At 52.5% G+C, this 17,164-nt stretch overlaps 1 protein-coding gene across 1 annotated transcript; it reads left to right on the top strand.

Moving 5' to 3' along the window:
• Positions 1–17: 17 nt before the first annotated feature.
• Positions 18–16,480, top strand: TRIP13 (thyroid hormone receptor interactor 13). Its single transcript, NM_001313869.1, is given in 13 exon segments — positions 18–202; positions 1,084–1,249; positions 2,710–2,839; positions 3,791–3,846; positions 4,586–4,676; positions 5,954–6,026; positions 8,528–8,591; positions 9,351–9,437; positions 9,661–9,767; positions 11,359–11,512; positions 13,711–13,823; positions 14,960–15,029; positions 15,484–16,480. Coding segments are annotated over 13 exon segments (1,299 nt in total). The 5' UTR covers positions 18–110; the 3' UTR covers positions 15,580–16,480.
• The last annotated feature ends 684 nt before the right edge of the window (positions 16,481–17,164 follow it).

The following is a 17,164-nucleotide window of genomic DNA, read 5'->3' as shown; positions in this document are numbered from 1 at the left end:
GGGCGGCGGGAGCGGCGGCGGCGGGGGTGCTGGTGGCGGTGGCGCTGCAGGGCGCGAGGCGGCGACGGCCACGCTCCGGCCGGGCCCCCGCTGCTCAGGGCGGCGGCGCCATGGACGAGGCGGTGGGCGACCTGAAGCAGGCGCTGCCTTGCGTGGCCGAGGCGCCGACCGTGCATGTGGAGGTGCACCAGCGCAGCTGCAGGTGAGCCCCAGCCCGACCCCGGCCCCGACCCGGGACCCGGACCCGGATCCGGACCCGGACCCCGGCCCTGACTCGTGCGGGCGCTCGCACGGCGCGAGAGAGGACGGGCTGCGGCTCCGGAGGGAGCGCGGGGCCTGCCCCGGGAGATGGGTCTGGGCCTGGGAGCAGGAGCCGCCCTTCCCGAGCTGCTTGCGCCCCCTGGGACGCTCCCGGGCTCCGAGGGTCGCAGAGCGGGGGGATCTGGGTCCCAGGGCCAGCCGGGGTCCCCAAGGGTCCTGAGATTCGCTGCAAGCTGGGCTTCTCTCCAATGAACCACACCCCCGGGGCTCCTGGCAAAAGGCTTCCCGACGCGCTGGGAGGTTTGCTCTTTCACTGTAGCGGTCAGAGCCGGCCCTTCCTGAGCACTGGCTGTGCACTGCCTGGTCCCCAGCACCCGGACGTGCTGACCCACCCTCCCGGCCTGGTCCCCAGCACCCGGACCTGCTGACCCACCCTCCCCGCCTGGTCCCCAGCACCCGGACGTGCTGACCCACCCTCCCCGCCTGGTCTCCAGCACCTGGATGTGCTGACCCACTCTCTCGGCCGGGTCCCCAGCACCTGGACCTGCTGACCCACCTTCCCAGCCTGGTCCCTAGCACTGTGGGTGTGCTGACCCACTCTCCGGGCCACTGGTATAGCAGAAAGCACTGCTGCCACCCCTTTCTCCTGAAGGAGAGCATACAGGTCCTGGATCATCCTCCAAGCACTCCCTGTAGCTGCAAGTCAGGTGCAGGTGGATCCGTAGGCAAGAGCTGTGCCATCTGCAGTGGCCTCACTTGTAGGCTTACTCTCACAGTCTAGTAAGCTGAGCCCTTATCCTCCTGTCTCCTTTGTTTTCCCAGCACTGCAAAAAAAGAAGACATTAAGCTGAGTGTAAGAAAGCTACTCAACAGACATAATATTGTGTTTGGGGACTACAAGTGGAATGAGTTCGATGATCCTTTTCTGGCCAGAAACGTGCAGTCAGTGTCTATTGTCGACACAGAGTTAAAGGTGAAAGACCCACAGGTAATTGGTTCACCATGAAGAGGAATCCCTCATCCCCAGCTGAATATAGAGTCAGCATCACAAGGGCACCTGGCTGGCTCAGTCTGGGGAGCATGTAACCTTGGCCTTAGGTTCAGCAGTTCAGGCTCCACATTAGATGTAGAATTTACTTTTAAAAAGGAAAAAAAAAACCAACAAAGTATCACAAATATTTGCTTGCTTCTTTGGTGATGTGTTGTCAGAAACTGGCAGGTTTATCTGTTGGCTTTTAAGAGGAGCACGGCTCTGTAAAGAGCCAGGTACTGAAGTGGATGTGGCCTTCCTCTTTGGATGCCGCACAGTGGGGTGGTGGGCTGTGCTGATGAGACCCCCGCCCCGGCCCACTCCCTGTTCTTGTGATCAGTGGGGGTCTGGTGTGCTCACTGGGCACAGGACCATAGGAGGCGTGGGGGCTGCAGAGAGGAAGTGGGCTTTCCTTCTAGAAGGTCCTCATTTAGTCCAGTGTGGACTACTCACTCACCATCTTTGCATGAGAGGGTAGATGCTGTGGGGCCTTTCTGTCACTATGAAGACAACCCAAAGATGGGAAGATGCAGCACCTATGTTTGTGTGGTTCACGTCTCGTAAAGAATCAGTTTGTAGGATTGGCTTGGCACTGAGATTTTGCTTGCAAGGTGGACCTCCCCATCTGTATGCTGGGACTAACGTTTGTGGCTATGTCAGTTTTATCCGTCATCCTAGATTTTGGCTAGCCAGAAGGAACCTGATGAGCTTTCCACAGTGTGGAGGAAGGACAGCTTAACAGCCTAACTGGAGCTAGTAACCATGTTAATGTTCTCATCTTTGACCCTGCAGGTTCAGCTAGAGGAATTGTCTTGATGACAAGTGCGTGGTTTTGTAGAGATACGTGAACGACTTATATATGTTGTTAAGAATAGTTCTATTTGAAATAATTGTTCATCAGTCAGAGGTTGGCTAGGCAAATGATACATCCACACCCAATGTGGAATTGCTAGGAAAAAGCACTGGTCAGATTCCCGTCTACTGACAGAAATGTTTCCAAGCTCTACCGAGGGGGAAAGGCACACTTAGAAATCTGCAGTCAGATGTATTTTGGTCAAATACGTGTGGCTGTGTCATAGACCAGAGCATGGGTGAGGCGGATGTGGAGGCCTTTGGCATTCTTCATTCTGTGTTTTTTGTATTTTTCCACCTATTTTCAGGTTTATGTGAAACTTTCATGATTACAAAGAATAATTAAGGGCTTTCTTGAACAAAAGGGGCGGGGAGAAACAATTTAAAATTAGGTAATCCTAAATTTGAACATAAAAGCTTCTCTTCCTGATCTAAAAACTGTTTTTTGATATTCTGCACGTTTGATCTTTGTTTTTGGAAATTACCATCTAATTTTGATGAGTAGAATTAGGAAGTGAGTTATTTTCAGTTTGCATGGATTTATTTGATCTCTTTTCTCACCACAGCCCATTGATCTGGGTGCTTGCACAATTGCACTGCACGTCTTCCAGCTGAATGAGGGTGGCCCCAGCAGCGAGACTCTAGAGGAGGAAACCGAGAACATCACTGCGGCAAGTCACTGGGTCCTGCCTGCAGGTGCGGGACAGTGATGGTGGGCGGGCCACACCCAGGGACACAACATCAGATGCCGGCATGTGACTCTCCCAAGTTGTTAGCTGAGGGGACTGTATTCATCCCTAGGCTTTTGGGATGTCTTATTTCTTAAAGATGGAAAACATGTCACATAGAGGAGAGGAGAGGTCTCCACTGTGAAACTGTATCCCCTCAGGCAGGTCCCTCTGAGCTGGTGTGGATTGAGAATCTGGAGGTGTTCCTTTTCTGCCCAGTTGGTCACCTGCTGAGCCACTCTTTGCTCCTGCCTTCTCTGTGCTTCTCTGTGGACTTTGCCATAGTTCTAGCAGGTGGAGTCCTGGGGTTAATTCCCTCCTTGGAGTTTATGTCTGAAGTCCTAACAGCTGGACTAGACCGGCCGCTGCCCTGCCCCTGTGCTGGCTAGCAGGGAGAGTGGTCATGGGCCAGGGTCTGCGCTCCTGGCAGAGTGCAGGTCCACAAAAGACAATTGTGTGTGGTAACATGACAAGAAAATAACTATTCTATTGAATTATCTGTCAAAAGTTATGTGACTGGCAGTTATTTAACATCTTTAGTTTTGGGCAGCCCAGGTGGCTCAGCGGTTTAGCGCCGCCTTCAACCCAGGGTGTGATCCTAGAGACCCGGGATGGAGTCCCACATTGGGCTCCCTGCATGGAGCCTACTTCTTCTTCTGCCTGTGTCTCTGCCTCTCTCTGTGTGTGTCTCTCATGAATAAATAAATAAAACCTTTAAAAAAAAAAAAAAAAGCAACAACTTCAGTTTTAAGAAGAATTGAAATTTTAAGAAAAGTTCAAAAGTTTAACTTTCTTATAGTAAGAATCTCAGCCAGCCACACATGGAGCCATGGAGAGCATCCATGGCTCAGAGCAGACCTCATAGGTCAGTGTAATGCCTCCTTTCCTAAAATTAGGTTTTTGTTTTATTCTCTCCCAGCTGAATTCCATGGGCTTTGGGACAGCCTGGTATATGATGTGGAAGTCAAATCTCATGTAAGTTGCTGTGCTATTTTCCAAGAAGGCCGGTTGTTTAAAGTGGGATCAACATTGTATTGCTCTTCAACATCTTGTAACCCCTTGACTCCAATAGGCTTTGGGAACTTAGGTCCACCTACAGCCCATGTCCTGCGTATCTGTCCTTGGGTTGTCCCCCAGCAGAGTCAGTCTCGGGGAGAAAGGGGAAGGTGCCCAATATGAAGACAGCTTTCATTGATGGTGCTCTTAAGAACCCACAGGGACTGGGAAGGCAGGGCTGGGGGCAGACAGAGCAGGTGGGCAGGCCCAAGTGAGCACCAGCTCCTCTGAGCCCCCTTCAAGGGGAGGAGTCCTTCTGTAGGCTGTGGGGACACTGGAGGCCCAGCCCCCCAGACACAGAGTCCTGGCTAGTGTCCTGAGCACACATGCTGTGGCTTACCCACTGCTCTGTTGTCCCCGAGGTGGGAGCTTACTCATCACTTGATAAATCTCGTCATTCTGTATCATCATTTTTAGTCAAAGTGACCTTCGCATTTGTCCTTTGTGCTTACAATAGTAGCAGCCAGCCTATCCTCCTGTTTTGAGTTTCTTCTAAACCGAGAGCCTGTGAGGCATCTGCATGCAGTGGTGCTGGCAGCCTCTGAGGGGTGGCCGGGTGCCCATCTGCCCTCCTTGGGCATGAGCTCTAGCAGCACCTCTGGTGGGAATTCTCTACCCTGTCTGCAGCTTTGACTGCATTTTACCTTTCTTCACTCAGCTCCTCGACTACGTGATGACAACTTTACTGTTCTCAGACAAGAATGTCGACAGCAATCTCATTGCCTGGAACCGGGTAGTGCTGCTGCACGGTAAAGCGTGTGGGGTGTCACTTATATAACAAGATAAACTGTGAAATCGGGCTTTTTTATTTGTCCCATTGACTTCTTTGAGGATTTACCATTCTGTTTTTTGATGCAGCCAGAGTTGTCCTAGAATGTACCTTCCCTGAGGAGCCAATCTAGCTCACATTACTCGGGGCATCTGCTACTTGACCCTTCACTTGGTGGCCACCCACTGCCTTGGGACTTTCCTATGTTATTATCAAACTTTTCAAATAACTGCCTAATTCCCCCAAGTGATCATACGAACCTTAGGGTAGAAGTTGCCTTGTGTTTCTTTGCAGTATCCTTAGAGCTTCACTTTGTGACCGTAAACCACAACAACCATACTTTACTGAAATTCTGTCTGAATCTTCTCTGAGGAAGACACTGGGTTTTTTCTTGATGTCAGTAGTTTGAAAGGAATCCAGAGAATACTCAAATGATAGTGAGGTGGGGTGCAAAGTAATTAGCTTCTTCCACCAGTTAAGGTTATAGGTTGCTGTGCCATCTTAAAGTGTCTTAAGCAGCAGATATTCTCAGCACTACTAGTGCTATTCTCAGTCCTACTAGTTCTGAGTTGGTGATCCACAGGTATTCTAATTAGTGAAAGAGCTCATTTTCTCTTTAGAATTATGTGTTTTTATTTTGTTTTGTTTTTTTAATTATCAAGACCGTGTGCAGAAAATCAGAGTTGAATGTCTCTGCGTTACCTGACAGATGCATTTGTTCTTCTACATTGGTAGAAGGCCCCATGCTAAGTGGCACATAGGGAAGAAGCTGTGGGAATGGGGGGGCCCTTGCCTGGCCATGGTTGTGGTTGAGTGTGGGCCTCAGTGAAATGATTGCCACGAGATACACTTGACCTTTCGCAAGGTGCCTCAGTGAGCGGATTTTATAGAGGACCGGGACAAGGATGGTGTCAGTGAAGACAGCGACCAGGAAATGTAGTGCTTGCTTGGGATGCTGAGGAGACCCACGTGCCAGGAAGCAGTGTGGTGTTGGGGTCTTGGAAGCTAAGACCAGAGACACAAGCTGAGTTCAAACTAGGAAGAAATGGAAAAGACTCGTGAAGCCTGTTGTTGACATTTTGTGACATTCACCCTGCTGGCAGACTTCTTTGTGAGTCAGCGAGCAGTACTTGGGGTGATAGCATTCGTAGCATTGAGCGCTGCTCCCCATTTTGTCTGCTGCGGGTAATGCAACTACTGTTATTTCAAGAAACCTGTTGCAGAGCTGACTTAACATTTGCTTGGGTTTTGTTGCAGGTCCTCCGGGAACTGGAAAAACATCCCTGTGTAAAGCATTAGCCCAGAAACTGACCATTAGGCTTTCAAGCAGGTAACGTGGTAATTCGAGAACGGAGAGCTGAACAAGATTGCCTGTTTCTCTGTGGCACAGAGGGGTTTTTATTTTTTCATTGATGTCCCTTGACCCACACGAAATCCCTCTCTTTCAGGCAGGTTAACTAATGCCTCTGTACTCAGCAGTGCCCTGAGACCCTTCTCAGTCATTTTAAATTGATGGTGCTGGCTTTACTTCAAGTATGTGGTCTTTCTGGTGACTGTCCCATACACGTCAGGACACGGTGTCTGCTCTCAGGGATGGAACTCAGCGGCAGCTTGGGATGCATACTGCTCTTGCTGACAGCACTGCTCTGTCACCTGGGAGAGGAGTGGCCAGCCTCTCAGAGTGGGTCTGTTTCTCCATCGTTGTGCTTAGGTACCCTGTGCTCGTTTTTTCAACTACCCCCCATTTTCTAGGAACCCATTTATTCACACGTTCAATCGCCTAATATTGTCCCATGGCCACTTAGGTGCTATTTTGTCTTAATGGGCTTTTAGAATTTTATGTGTTCCATTTTGGGTCATTTTCTAAAATATCTAATCTGCTTTTAATTCCATACAGTGACATCTTCATTTCTGATGGTGTTTTTCTTTTCTGGAGGCTCTGCTTGGTTCCTTTTATGCCTCTCAGGTCTCTCATTGTGCTCTTGCTAAAATGCTCAAGCACTGGCATTTTGACTTCATTCTCTACTAATTCCATCGTTGTTGTCAGTTCTGAGTCTCTTGATTGACGGTTGTTTCTCTTGCTTTGGGGTCAATTTCTGCTTCTTGTCCTATAGGGTAAGTTTTGATTAAAGGCAAGCATTGTTTTTGTTGGGTTTTGTTCTAGCGAGTATTTCAGTTACTTGTGATTTGGTGTGATCCTCTTAAGGTTTGTTTTTAAGCTTTGTTGGAGAGAGCTCTAGACCGAATGTTGAACCGAGGCCCTTCCGGGGTCTCAGCCTGGCACCCTGAGTGATAGCAGGTACTGTCCACTGGGGCCATTGGGAACGTGAACGTCCCAGCTGCGAATGCCTGGAACTGTGTGGCTCTCGGCTCTCCGGCCTCATGGGATTTCCCCTTTGAAGCATAGTCTAGTGTTCAGAAAAGACCCAGAGGGACCCCGTGATGATTCCTAGAGTTTTAGTCCTGCTTATCTGCGCCCCTTCTTCAACTCTGCTCTGCAGACCCCAGCTGCTTCAGGCTTCTGGAACTCAGGCCTGTGTGTCCAAGTCCACCCAGCGGCTGCGCACTTCTTGGGTCCCCTCCAGGGTTGTGGTTGGAAGGTGCTGCAGGCAGAGAGCCAGAGCAGTTGTTGGGCTCCCTCAGTCCCGTGTGGGTTAACAGTCCTTCATGTCTGCTGTCCAGTCCCTTCACATATGCTGTTGCAGTTTTGTCTCTTGTTCTCTGGTTGATTAATTTGGAGAGTTAATCTGATACTTATTGCTCCAGTATGACTTTAGAAGAGGGAATCCTATGAGGTGTACTTTAAATTAATCTATTTTACTTCTTTTAAAGGATTTAAGTATTTTTATGTAGGGAAATTGCTCTATTTCTACTGTTTATTCTATGTTTAACAACTTGGTTTTCATCTTGACTTATTGAAATGCACCCATGTTTTCAAGATCTCTTGGGGCTGTTTCCTAAAACACCAGAGACTAAGGATGTTACTAATAAATACATCTGTACAACCATCTAGAAATATGCATTTATTTTGTGGCTTATAAATTGTAAGAATAAACCTTAGCCTTTGTTGCTTTTCTTATCAAAATGCTTTAGAATTAAACATTAACATTCAGGCCATCTTTATATCGTTAGGTTGTTTCTCTCTTTCCTCTTTTGTAAACAGAAAAGAAGTGATTTGGAAGTGATTATTTTTCTCGTGTGGACTTTCAAGGTGCAGGGGACCTGGCTTAGCTTCCCTTCTGCCTCAGTCTCACCCTGTTTGATTTTAGTTAGAACTAAGCCCATGCAGGTCTCGGCCACCTCCAGTGTGCAAAGAGGGTCAGCACTAGATTACAGTCAGTATGTGGAACGTCACTATGACATTCACTTTGGAGCGTCTGGGCACCCCAGGGCTCAGGCAGTGATTCTGTGTTAGGAAACAGATTGTCACGCTCATTTTGGTTTTACAGAAGAAGGAAAGCTTATTCAGCTCCAGCAAACAACTTCTGATGATGTTTTGTTTGGCTTCTTATAACACTAGGGGTGTAAACTGTGAGTAGGTTAGAAGTAGGGGAGATTTTACTCTTGCTTTGATTCAAATGAAGCTGTTATTCAATTCAAAACACTTTGTTTGCTTCAACCAGAACCACCGACCGTATGTCATTAAGTTTTCATAATTATTGGAGCCCTCGTTAGTATTATCTTGAGGTGATTCATGATTACTTCCAGCCTGGTTGGTAGCTGGTGATATAACCAGTTAGTGGGCAGTGTGAAAGAAGGAGTGGTTGCCACTGGAGGTGCCATAGGAATGATTTATAGACCGATTGTCTTAACTTTGTTTTATCTTCCCAGGTACCAGTATGGCCAACTAATTGAAATAAACAGCCACAGCCTCTTTTCTAAGTGGTTTTCAGAAGTAAGTATTGGCATCACTTCTACTTCTCAGGATTGCTGACCACGTAGTTGAAAAGGTCCCACGTAGTAGGCAAACTTCCTTTACCAGGAGCATTAGAAATGGTAACACATGACAGTGGGGCTGACTTAAGGGTCAGAGAGAAGTCCCGGAACTAAGCAGTAACTTGGAAATAGTGTGAGACTTGAGAGGACCCTCTGCTGGTCACATCCAGACCTTTGGGTGGGGCAGATCCTCAGCTTAGGGAGGGGACCCACATTCTAGCAAGGGTCACATCCTCAGCTGAGCATGCCCTCGGGGCTCAGCCAGGGTGATGTTGTAGGGGCCCCTCACCCAGGAGAGCTCTACGCAGGTGCCTGTGTCAGAAGATCCCTCTGGGGTGGTGAGCCAGTATGGGGAGCCCCTGTAAGGTGTGCACCCACCAGCTTATATGTTTGCATCCATGACCCATCTTGTTCCCGGTCATGGGGACGGTGTGTAAAGAGAAGGAGGAAGTGCACTGAGGTGTGAGGCGCTCATGCCAAGTGGCCCGGAGCTGAGCCAGTGTGGGTCCAGACTCGCTGCCCTGGCACATGGAGCAGGACAAGCTGGCATGTGGGTCGGCCTTCTCCCATGTGGCCCCACCTTCTGGGATTTAGGGATTTCTCCAAGGGGCCCTCAGGAGACAGTGGGCTTGTGGGGCCCCCTGGCTCCGACCCGAGCTGGGTAGGGACCACGGATTCGAAAGTGCAAGTCAACACTGAAGGATCATTTCGGTTCCAGAGTGGCAAGCTGGTAACAAAGATGTTCCAGAAGATTCAGGACTTAATTGATGACAAAGATGCCCTGGTATTTGTGCTGATTGATGAGGTAAGCATGTCTGGACATCACACCTGGGACTGATGCAAATCCAAGCACTGGCTGAGCCTGGCCTCCATCCGGCATTGCAATCACGCAGCCCGCTCCTCCTGGGCGTCCTACGCAGGGCGCTCCCAGCATGGCAAGCTTACACGTGCATGCACCTGTTCCTCACTTGCTCAGTTGATGTTCTTGGGGCAACGTCCCAGGGGAACCTTTTGTCCCGTCCCCACAGGTGGAGAGCCTCACGGCCGCCCGCAATGCTTGCAGAGCAGGCACCGAGCCTTCAGATGCCATTCGCGTGGTCAACGCCGTCTTGACCCAGATCGATCAGATTAAGAGGTAATGGTGATGTGGTGGCGGCACATGAGGAGCCAAGGCAGAGTGTGAGGGGCCTGCACACCCCTAGGTCTTAACTCTGCCTCCTGTTTATGGAGATGGGGTTGCTGCTGCTGAGTATTGGTTCTGTCTACGCCCATGTGAGGTAGTGTATCTGTTACATGCAGAGCTTAGGAATTAAGTACTTGTACTAAACTACTAAAAACATAAAGCGAAGCTTGAGTGTAAAAGGTGGTCACAGCTGGGTTGGGGCCCTGCCCTCCAGAGTGGCACTCAGGAGCCAGCTTGCTACGTGTGGACTTGCAAGGAACTGAGCTGTACTAAGGGCTCTTTGCTCCAGGCCTTCGGGGAAGTTTCACCACAGAGAGGCTCTGGTTGCCTAAGATACTGCTATCGGCTGTTGGGGTGGGCTGCGAGGCCACTTGTGTGAGGTACGGGCCCACCCGTACCTCCTGCCCTGTCCCCATCTGGCTTCCACCCCCGCCTCCTTCACCTGAGGGCCATTGCTCTCCAAGGAGTTGGCGACAGCATCTGACCCCAGCAAACCTCTCCTGCCTCCACTCTCCAGGCCACCTCAGTTTCTGCCGCTGGCCTCTCCTCTCTTCAGGCGGCCTGGGCAGCCCATGCCTGGCCTTCTACCCTCTTCTGTCGCTCAGCCTTCAGAGGCCTGTGGTCTTCTTGGGCCAGGTCAGGTGCACTCATTCAGCACTGAAACCCCCACATCCAGGGCTCCCAGGGCATGGATGGCCTTGTGGGGTACCACTACTCGAGCCAATAGGTGGGGCCCCACGCCCCTGGGACCTTGTAGGGTAGGCTCCAGAGGGGATGGTGACACGTGGGCGTCCGGTCTTGTGCACCTTCCTGTCCCCTTTACTTCAGGTCCCTCGGGGTGACTCTTCCCAGCCAGCCTTCGTGTGGGTCTGACTCCTGGGCTCCTAGGATCCAAGCACTCCCTGCCCCCACCCTCACTGGTTCACCCCTGCTCACCCTGCGTTATGCATCCAGCAGCTAAAGCTGGCCCTCTGGCCCCAGGGGACCCTGCGGCGTCCACCGCCCGCGAGCCTCCGCCACTGTCTTATACCTGCTCTGTGCTGGCCCACATCAGTGAGCAGACTAGACAAAGGTGCCTTTTCGCGCAGCTTCAGAGCTAGAGGGGAAGGAGCTGGTACCTAGGATAAATAGTCTGCTTCATGACATGTGGAGGTCATGAGAACGTGTTTAGAGCAGTTACTGGGCAGGTTGATGGGGTGGTCAGGGCTCTGCACACAGGTGAGAGCTGGGCCGCGCTGTGGCTGAGGGAGGAGAAGGACAGTTAAGGTTGGGGGGGGGGGGGGCGCGCTGGTACCTAGGAGAACTTTCCAGAAGGCAGAGGAGTAGAGGATCTGCTTGGTGTCCTGTGTCGCCGTCAAGAGAGCCTGGTGGAAGTCGGAGTCCGGCAGGTGCTCAGGCATGAGCCTCGGAAGGCCATATGGGCTGGTGTCGGGACATGGAGTGCAGCCTGCTGGAACGCTGGCTGAACACTGGGACCTCCAGGAGCAGGGGGTGTGAGGGAGTCATGGAGGCACCTGGTGACTGGCACGTCCTCTGCCTCCAGGCACTGCAACGTGGTGATTCTGACTACTTCTAACATCACGGAGAGGATTGACGTGGCCTTTGTGGACAGGGCTGACATCAGGCAATACATCGGGCCACCCTCTGCAGCAGCCATTTTCAAAATCTACCTCTCCTGTTTGGAAGAACTGATGAAGGTACTGGCTGTCCTTTCATTCTTTTAGCAGTGGATTTCTGGTGTTCTGTTCTGTTTGTTCCCTAACATAGCTCAGAATAGATCTTCCAACACGGAGTTAGTTATCTGATCATGACGTTAACCCTCTTAGGTTGAAAACTGCAGATATGACTTGCAGGTTGAGTTGATATTTGAAATTGTGGCCACTGATTCATTAAGTCAGCCTGACTAGAGGTCACAGTTCACAGGGATCCTGATTGGAGGTCATAGCACACGGGGAGGTCAGCCTGACTGGAGGTCACGGTGCTCGGGGAAGTCAACCTGATCAGAGGTCATGGCCCACGGGGACGTCAGCCTGACTGGAGGTCACAGTTCACAGGGATCCTGACTGGAGGTCACAGCATACGGAGAGGTCAGCCTGACTGGAGGTCACGGTGCTCAGGGATGTCAGCCTGACCAGAGGTCACAGTGCACGGGAGGTCAGCCTGACCAGAGGTCATGGCGCTTGGGGAGGTCAGCCTGACCGGAGGTCACGGCGCTTGGGGAGGTCAGCCTGACCGGAGGTCACGGCGCTCGGGGAGGTCAGCCTGACCGGAGGTCACGGTGCTCAGGAAAGTCAGCCTGACCGGAGGTCACGGCGCTCAGGGAGGTCAGCCTGACCGGAGGTCACGGCGCTCGGGGACGTCAGCCTGACCGGAGGTCACGGCGCTCGGGGACGTCAGCCTGACCGGAGGTCATGGCGCATGGAGGAACCCCGCCTGGCACCACGGAGCTGGGGCCCCAATGCCCCCAGCAACGATGACGTCACCCATGGTGGGCATGGGAGAACTGGTCGTGGTGTGTGCATCCCACCTTTTCTGTGGCAGAGAGAAAGGGAGGTGCCCTATGGAGCTGTGATTTGAGGTCCTTGGTAAACTTCAGAAAGTGTCGCTGTCGGGAAGTCGGCATGGTGAGATCCTGCTGGCAGTCACAAGGGCATGGAGGCTGTGCATCCAGGAGATGCTCTAAGGCTTAGACAAACGTATAGACTTTTCTAGGAGCTGAGCATGTGGGGCAGGGGTGGTTCTTTAGATGGTTTACAGGGAATGAAGACATTCTGGTGGCCTAGTGCAGATTTGGCTGCTCCTGAAGGCTGTCACCTGAGACTGGCCCACTGTGTCAGGAGCCAGCAGTTCTCGTGTGCCTGGATGGCCTGTGTCGCCGGGGGGGGGGGGGGGGGGGGTCCCAGGAAGGCTGCAGGGGGCCTGAGGGACTGTCACTTTAGAAAGAGGAGAACAAGGAATGCCTGGGTGGCTCAGTGGTTGAGCGTCTGCCTTCGGTCTAGGGCGTATGATCCTGGAGTCCCGGGATGGAGTCCCACATCGGGCTCCCTGTATGGAGGCTGCTTCTCTCTCTTCCTGTGTCTCTGCCTGTGTCTCTGTGTCTCTCATGAATAATAAATAAATAAAAATGGAAGGAAGGAAGGAAGGAAGGAAGGAAGGAAGGAAGGAAGGAAGGAAGGAAGGAAGGAAGGAAGGAAGGAAAAGAAAGAGAAGGAAGGAAGGGAGGAAGGAAGGAAGGAAGGAAGGAAGGAAGGAAGGAAGGAAGGAAGGAAGGGAAAGAAAGGAAAGAAAGGAAAGAAAGAAAACACTCCTAACACAAACCATGTTTCTTAAATTTACCCACAGTCTTCACCAACCCTCCAAAAAGAGTTCACGTGAGGAGTCATTCCACAGTGGTCACTGGGCACCCTGATGCGTTTAGCCTGGGCGGGAATTCAGGGGCCCAAGTCCAGGGTCAGGCTGCACCATTGGACCACACAACAGTCTGATCATAAAAATTATGCATGGAGACTGTCCTAGAAAGGCCAGCTCAGGCCAGGTCCTGGCTCCTGGGCCAGCTCTGCTCTCCTGGGCTAAGGTGTAGCACTGAAGCCAGGACCAGGCAGGCCTGGGCCCCCCAAATCCCTCCCTGCCATGACAATGCAGTCAAGACACCTCCTGACCAAAGGCACAGAAGAGGGTGGGCTGCTGCTCCCTGAGGCGTGGTTTTCCCTGTCTTGGAAGGAGTGGGGGTGTGCATATGAGCAAGAGGGGAGCGGCCGGCAGCTGGTGTGGCTGCGCCCGCACTGCCATGGGATGGCATGTGGTCGCCTGCTCCCTGGGTGCCGTCCCCGTGGCTGACAGGGAGGGCACACTCTGCCCTGCCGAGCCTGCCGTAATGCCCTGTCTCTGTCTCCAGTGTCAGATCATATACCCTCGCCAGCAGCTGCTGACCCTCCGGGAGCTGGAGATGATTGGCTTCATTGAAAACAACGTGTCGAAGTTGAGCCTTCTCCTGAGTGAAATTTCAAGGTATGAATTGACTTCGTTGCACCAAGAAAAGTGCCTCCGTTGTGGTGATGGGCAGGGCGTAGCTGGCTGTAGCAGCCTGAGGTGGCAGTTTGCTGTCCAGGGGCAGGGAGTTGAATCCTGAGGCCTCTGTCCTGTACGTGTCAAGGGCCCTTGACCACCGCGGTCTCGGGTTCCTGGGCCAGAGTGTCAGCTGCCCTCCCACAGGCGGCTTTCAAACCTTGGAAACAGCACGGTGCTTCTGTCTGTAAAGGTAGACATTCAAATCAAGGCTCTCGACATCTCAATGGTTTCTAAAATGGTATTTGTAAAATGTGTACAAACTGTCAAGAAGAAAACATGGGAAGCTTCTGTTTGAGCAAGCGGAGTAAAGAACTGCAGCGTCCTGTGCTTGGTGCTTTGGGAGGGGAAGGAGAGAGCACACCCAGAGCCCTGGCTGTCAGGAGGGACGTGCTCTGCACTGAGCCTCGAGGGGGGGGGGGCTGCACGTGTGTGGGGGCCCACGACTACAGTGCTGTCAGCCTCCCAGATGGCTTGGGTGATTGAGGGCATGAGGAGGGAAGGCAGGGAGATGGAGCAGAGCCTCAAAGGACAGAACTGTGATAAACTGGAGAGAGATGGGGTGGCAAGGGGACCTCAGCTGGGTCATGCTACAGAGATGAGGTGACCTGTGTGCAAGGGGACCAGGTGCCCTGTGTGCAAGGGGACCTTAGCTGGGTCATGCTGCAGAGATGAGGTAGCCACAGTCCCCAGGCCGCGTTCTGCCCAGGGAGCATGAACTTTCTGAAGCCATGAGGCTTGTGGAAGGTTTTGAACAAAGGGATAGCCTGATGAACATTGTTTTTTGGGTAAATCTGTTGAAGAGATTTAAACTGATTGACAAGGGGCCGGGAGGGGCATTCAGACACTTGTGCAAAAGTACTAGACTCGGAGCAGCCTGGTACCTGGGGGCTGTGCCGCTGGCGGTGCCTATGGTGTCATGTGCGCGCTCCAAGGCAGGTGGCATGTCGTCCCGCCTTGGGCCATAGCTGGGGACTGGGGGAGACCAGCCCCCTTCGAGATCCACTGGTGGGGGGACAACGTTCAGAGATGAGGGAACCCGGCTTGAACCTGTTCCCCAAACCTGGTTCTGCCCACAGGAAGAGTGAGGGCCTCAGTGGCCGCGTCCTGAGAAAACTCCCTTTTCTGGCTCACGCGCTGTACATCCAGGTGAGTCTTCCGCGGCCGTCCCTGCCTCTGGCTCTCTGCCTTCCCTGCCACTGCTCTGTGTGGCAGGGCAGGGCCTCGCTGGGCATCGCATGGGACACCATCGACCTGATTTCTCTCCATTTTTAAGAGATGGGCTCCTGGGCAAGAGGAGGCTTATGGCTCGCTGCCTCTGTGGTGACCAGGGGGTGCTGGCAACTCACACACGTCCGTGGCTCACTGAGAGCCATACTGGCCCTCCCAGACCCTCGCTGACCCTCCCTGGCCCTCCCTGGCCCTCTCTGACTCTCCCTGGCCCACCCTGGCCCTCCCCAGCCCTCCCTGCCCCACTCGGAGCACCCATGCAAAATAGCACGGTGGAGTCCCCCTGCCTGCCCCATGCTGTGGCTGTGCCCCTGCAGCTGCTAGTGGCCCTGGCGAGGGCAGGCACAGCCCACGTGCCCGTATCTCCTTCTAGGCCCCCACCGTCACCATTGAGGGCTTCCTCCAGGCCCTGTCTCTGGCAGTGGACAAGCAGTTTGAAGAGAGGAAGAAGCTCTCATCTTGCATTTGATCTGGGCTCCTGGCCCCAGGATTTCTAATTGTGTACACGACTGGAAGTGATGTCACTCCTCACAGCAGCAACTGCCCAGAAATCTCCCAACACTCGGCCCAGGTGTACAGGCCAGAAGCCCACAAGGCTGAGCAGTGTTCACAGACATGTGTTATTATTTACGTGTTTTTAAGACAAACAGCCTGTTGTGTTCACTGTTTTGAAAGACGATCACTTAAGTTCTGTCTTGTAAAGAACCGTCTTGTGCTCATTTCATTCTGTGTCTGGTCGATTGGACACAAAATGCTGACAAATGCTGGAAGAAGGCAGTTAACATAGGTTTTAAGAAACAAAAGAGAAAACTTACCTCCTTAAAGAAGAATGTAATCATAGCATTAAAAATGCCCACCTCACTGAAGCCAGAAGGCAGCCTTTGCTTCCTGCCCCGAGCTTGTTTTGTTTACCGCAAACATTTCAGACCCATGAATAAAGAACACCCTATTCCTGTGTCCTGAGACTTGAGACAAAAATTGCAGGTAGAGCATTCTTCGCGATACTCTGCTGGTGCTGTTTGAGGGAAAGGTTCAGCCTCCGCGTCTGGGGGCCGGTGCCACACCCCTTGGCGTCTGCAACAGGTGGTGTCGTGCAGCCTGTCGTGCAGTAGTGCTGCCTGTCGCGTCGTTCCTTCCCTCACTTGCCCGTGGCTCCAGTGCAGATTCACATGAACAATGTAAAGTAGCTGAGAATCAGGGTGTCTCATGGAATGCCAGGTTTTGCTCTTATCTGATGCTAAAATTCTGTTTGTGTTTTATATACGTCTCTGAGGAACATGTTACTCTTTGTTACAGAACTTTGTAAGTACTAAAACTTTTTCCCCAGACTTTTCTCACTCTGAATTTTATTAAAATATTATTCACATGAATAATTAGCCTTGAACCTGTGCCATGCTTTGAGTTGTAGGAGGGGACTGTGCCCGTTTGTGGGAATGGCACCACGAACCAGATTCAGAGCCTGGAGCCTTCCTGCCTGGAGACCAGAGCCTGGCCCTCTGGTTCCCTTGAGACCCTGAAGTGGGGGTCAGGAAAAGGGGCGCACCATGCTCCAGGATCAGGGACCCTGAGACAACTTCATCTGGCCAGTTTGCTACTGAAATGCCTGCTACCTGGGTGCCCAGATGGAAGGAAGGGGCCGAGGCCCTGGGCTGGTGCAGGTGGGCAGAAAGACGGGGGTGTGGGGGGGATAGGTGGCAGGGGGAGGAAGGGCCCGGAGGGACAGACCAGGTGGGCACAGGGCCCTAGAGGCCAGCCCCACAGGCAGAGGATGATAAATCTAAGGGGAGGTAGGGTCCACCAGACCAAGACCCGTTTCTCAGAAAGTCGGTTCCAGACGCTCTTGGGTGCATCTGATGCGTCTGCCTGTGGGCCACTAGAGGGTGACACTGCCCCATGCAGTGGGACAGGAGGGGTTTCCAGGGCTCAGCAAGGGCCCTGGTGTAGACAGACCAACTGGTCAGCAGAGGCCCTCTCTTCTCCCCATGTGGCATGTGTGTCCACATGTGTTTGTGCCTTGGGACGTGTGTAGGTACGGACTTCCCACCTCTTGGGAG

This window comes from Canis lupus, chromosome 34 (genome assembly GCF_011100685.1).
Source record: "Canis lupus familiaris isolate Mischka breed German Shepherd chromosome 34, alternate assembly UU_Cfam_GSD_1.0, whole genome shotgun sequence".
In the NCBI taxonomy this organism is placed as follows: Eukaryota; Metazoa; Chordata; class Mammalia; order Carnivora; family Canidae; genus Canis; species Canis lupus.
This window is presented reverse-complemented; position numbering and strand designations above follow the sequence as displayed.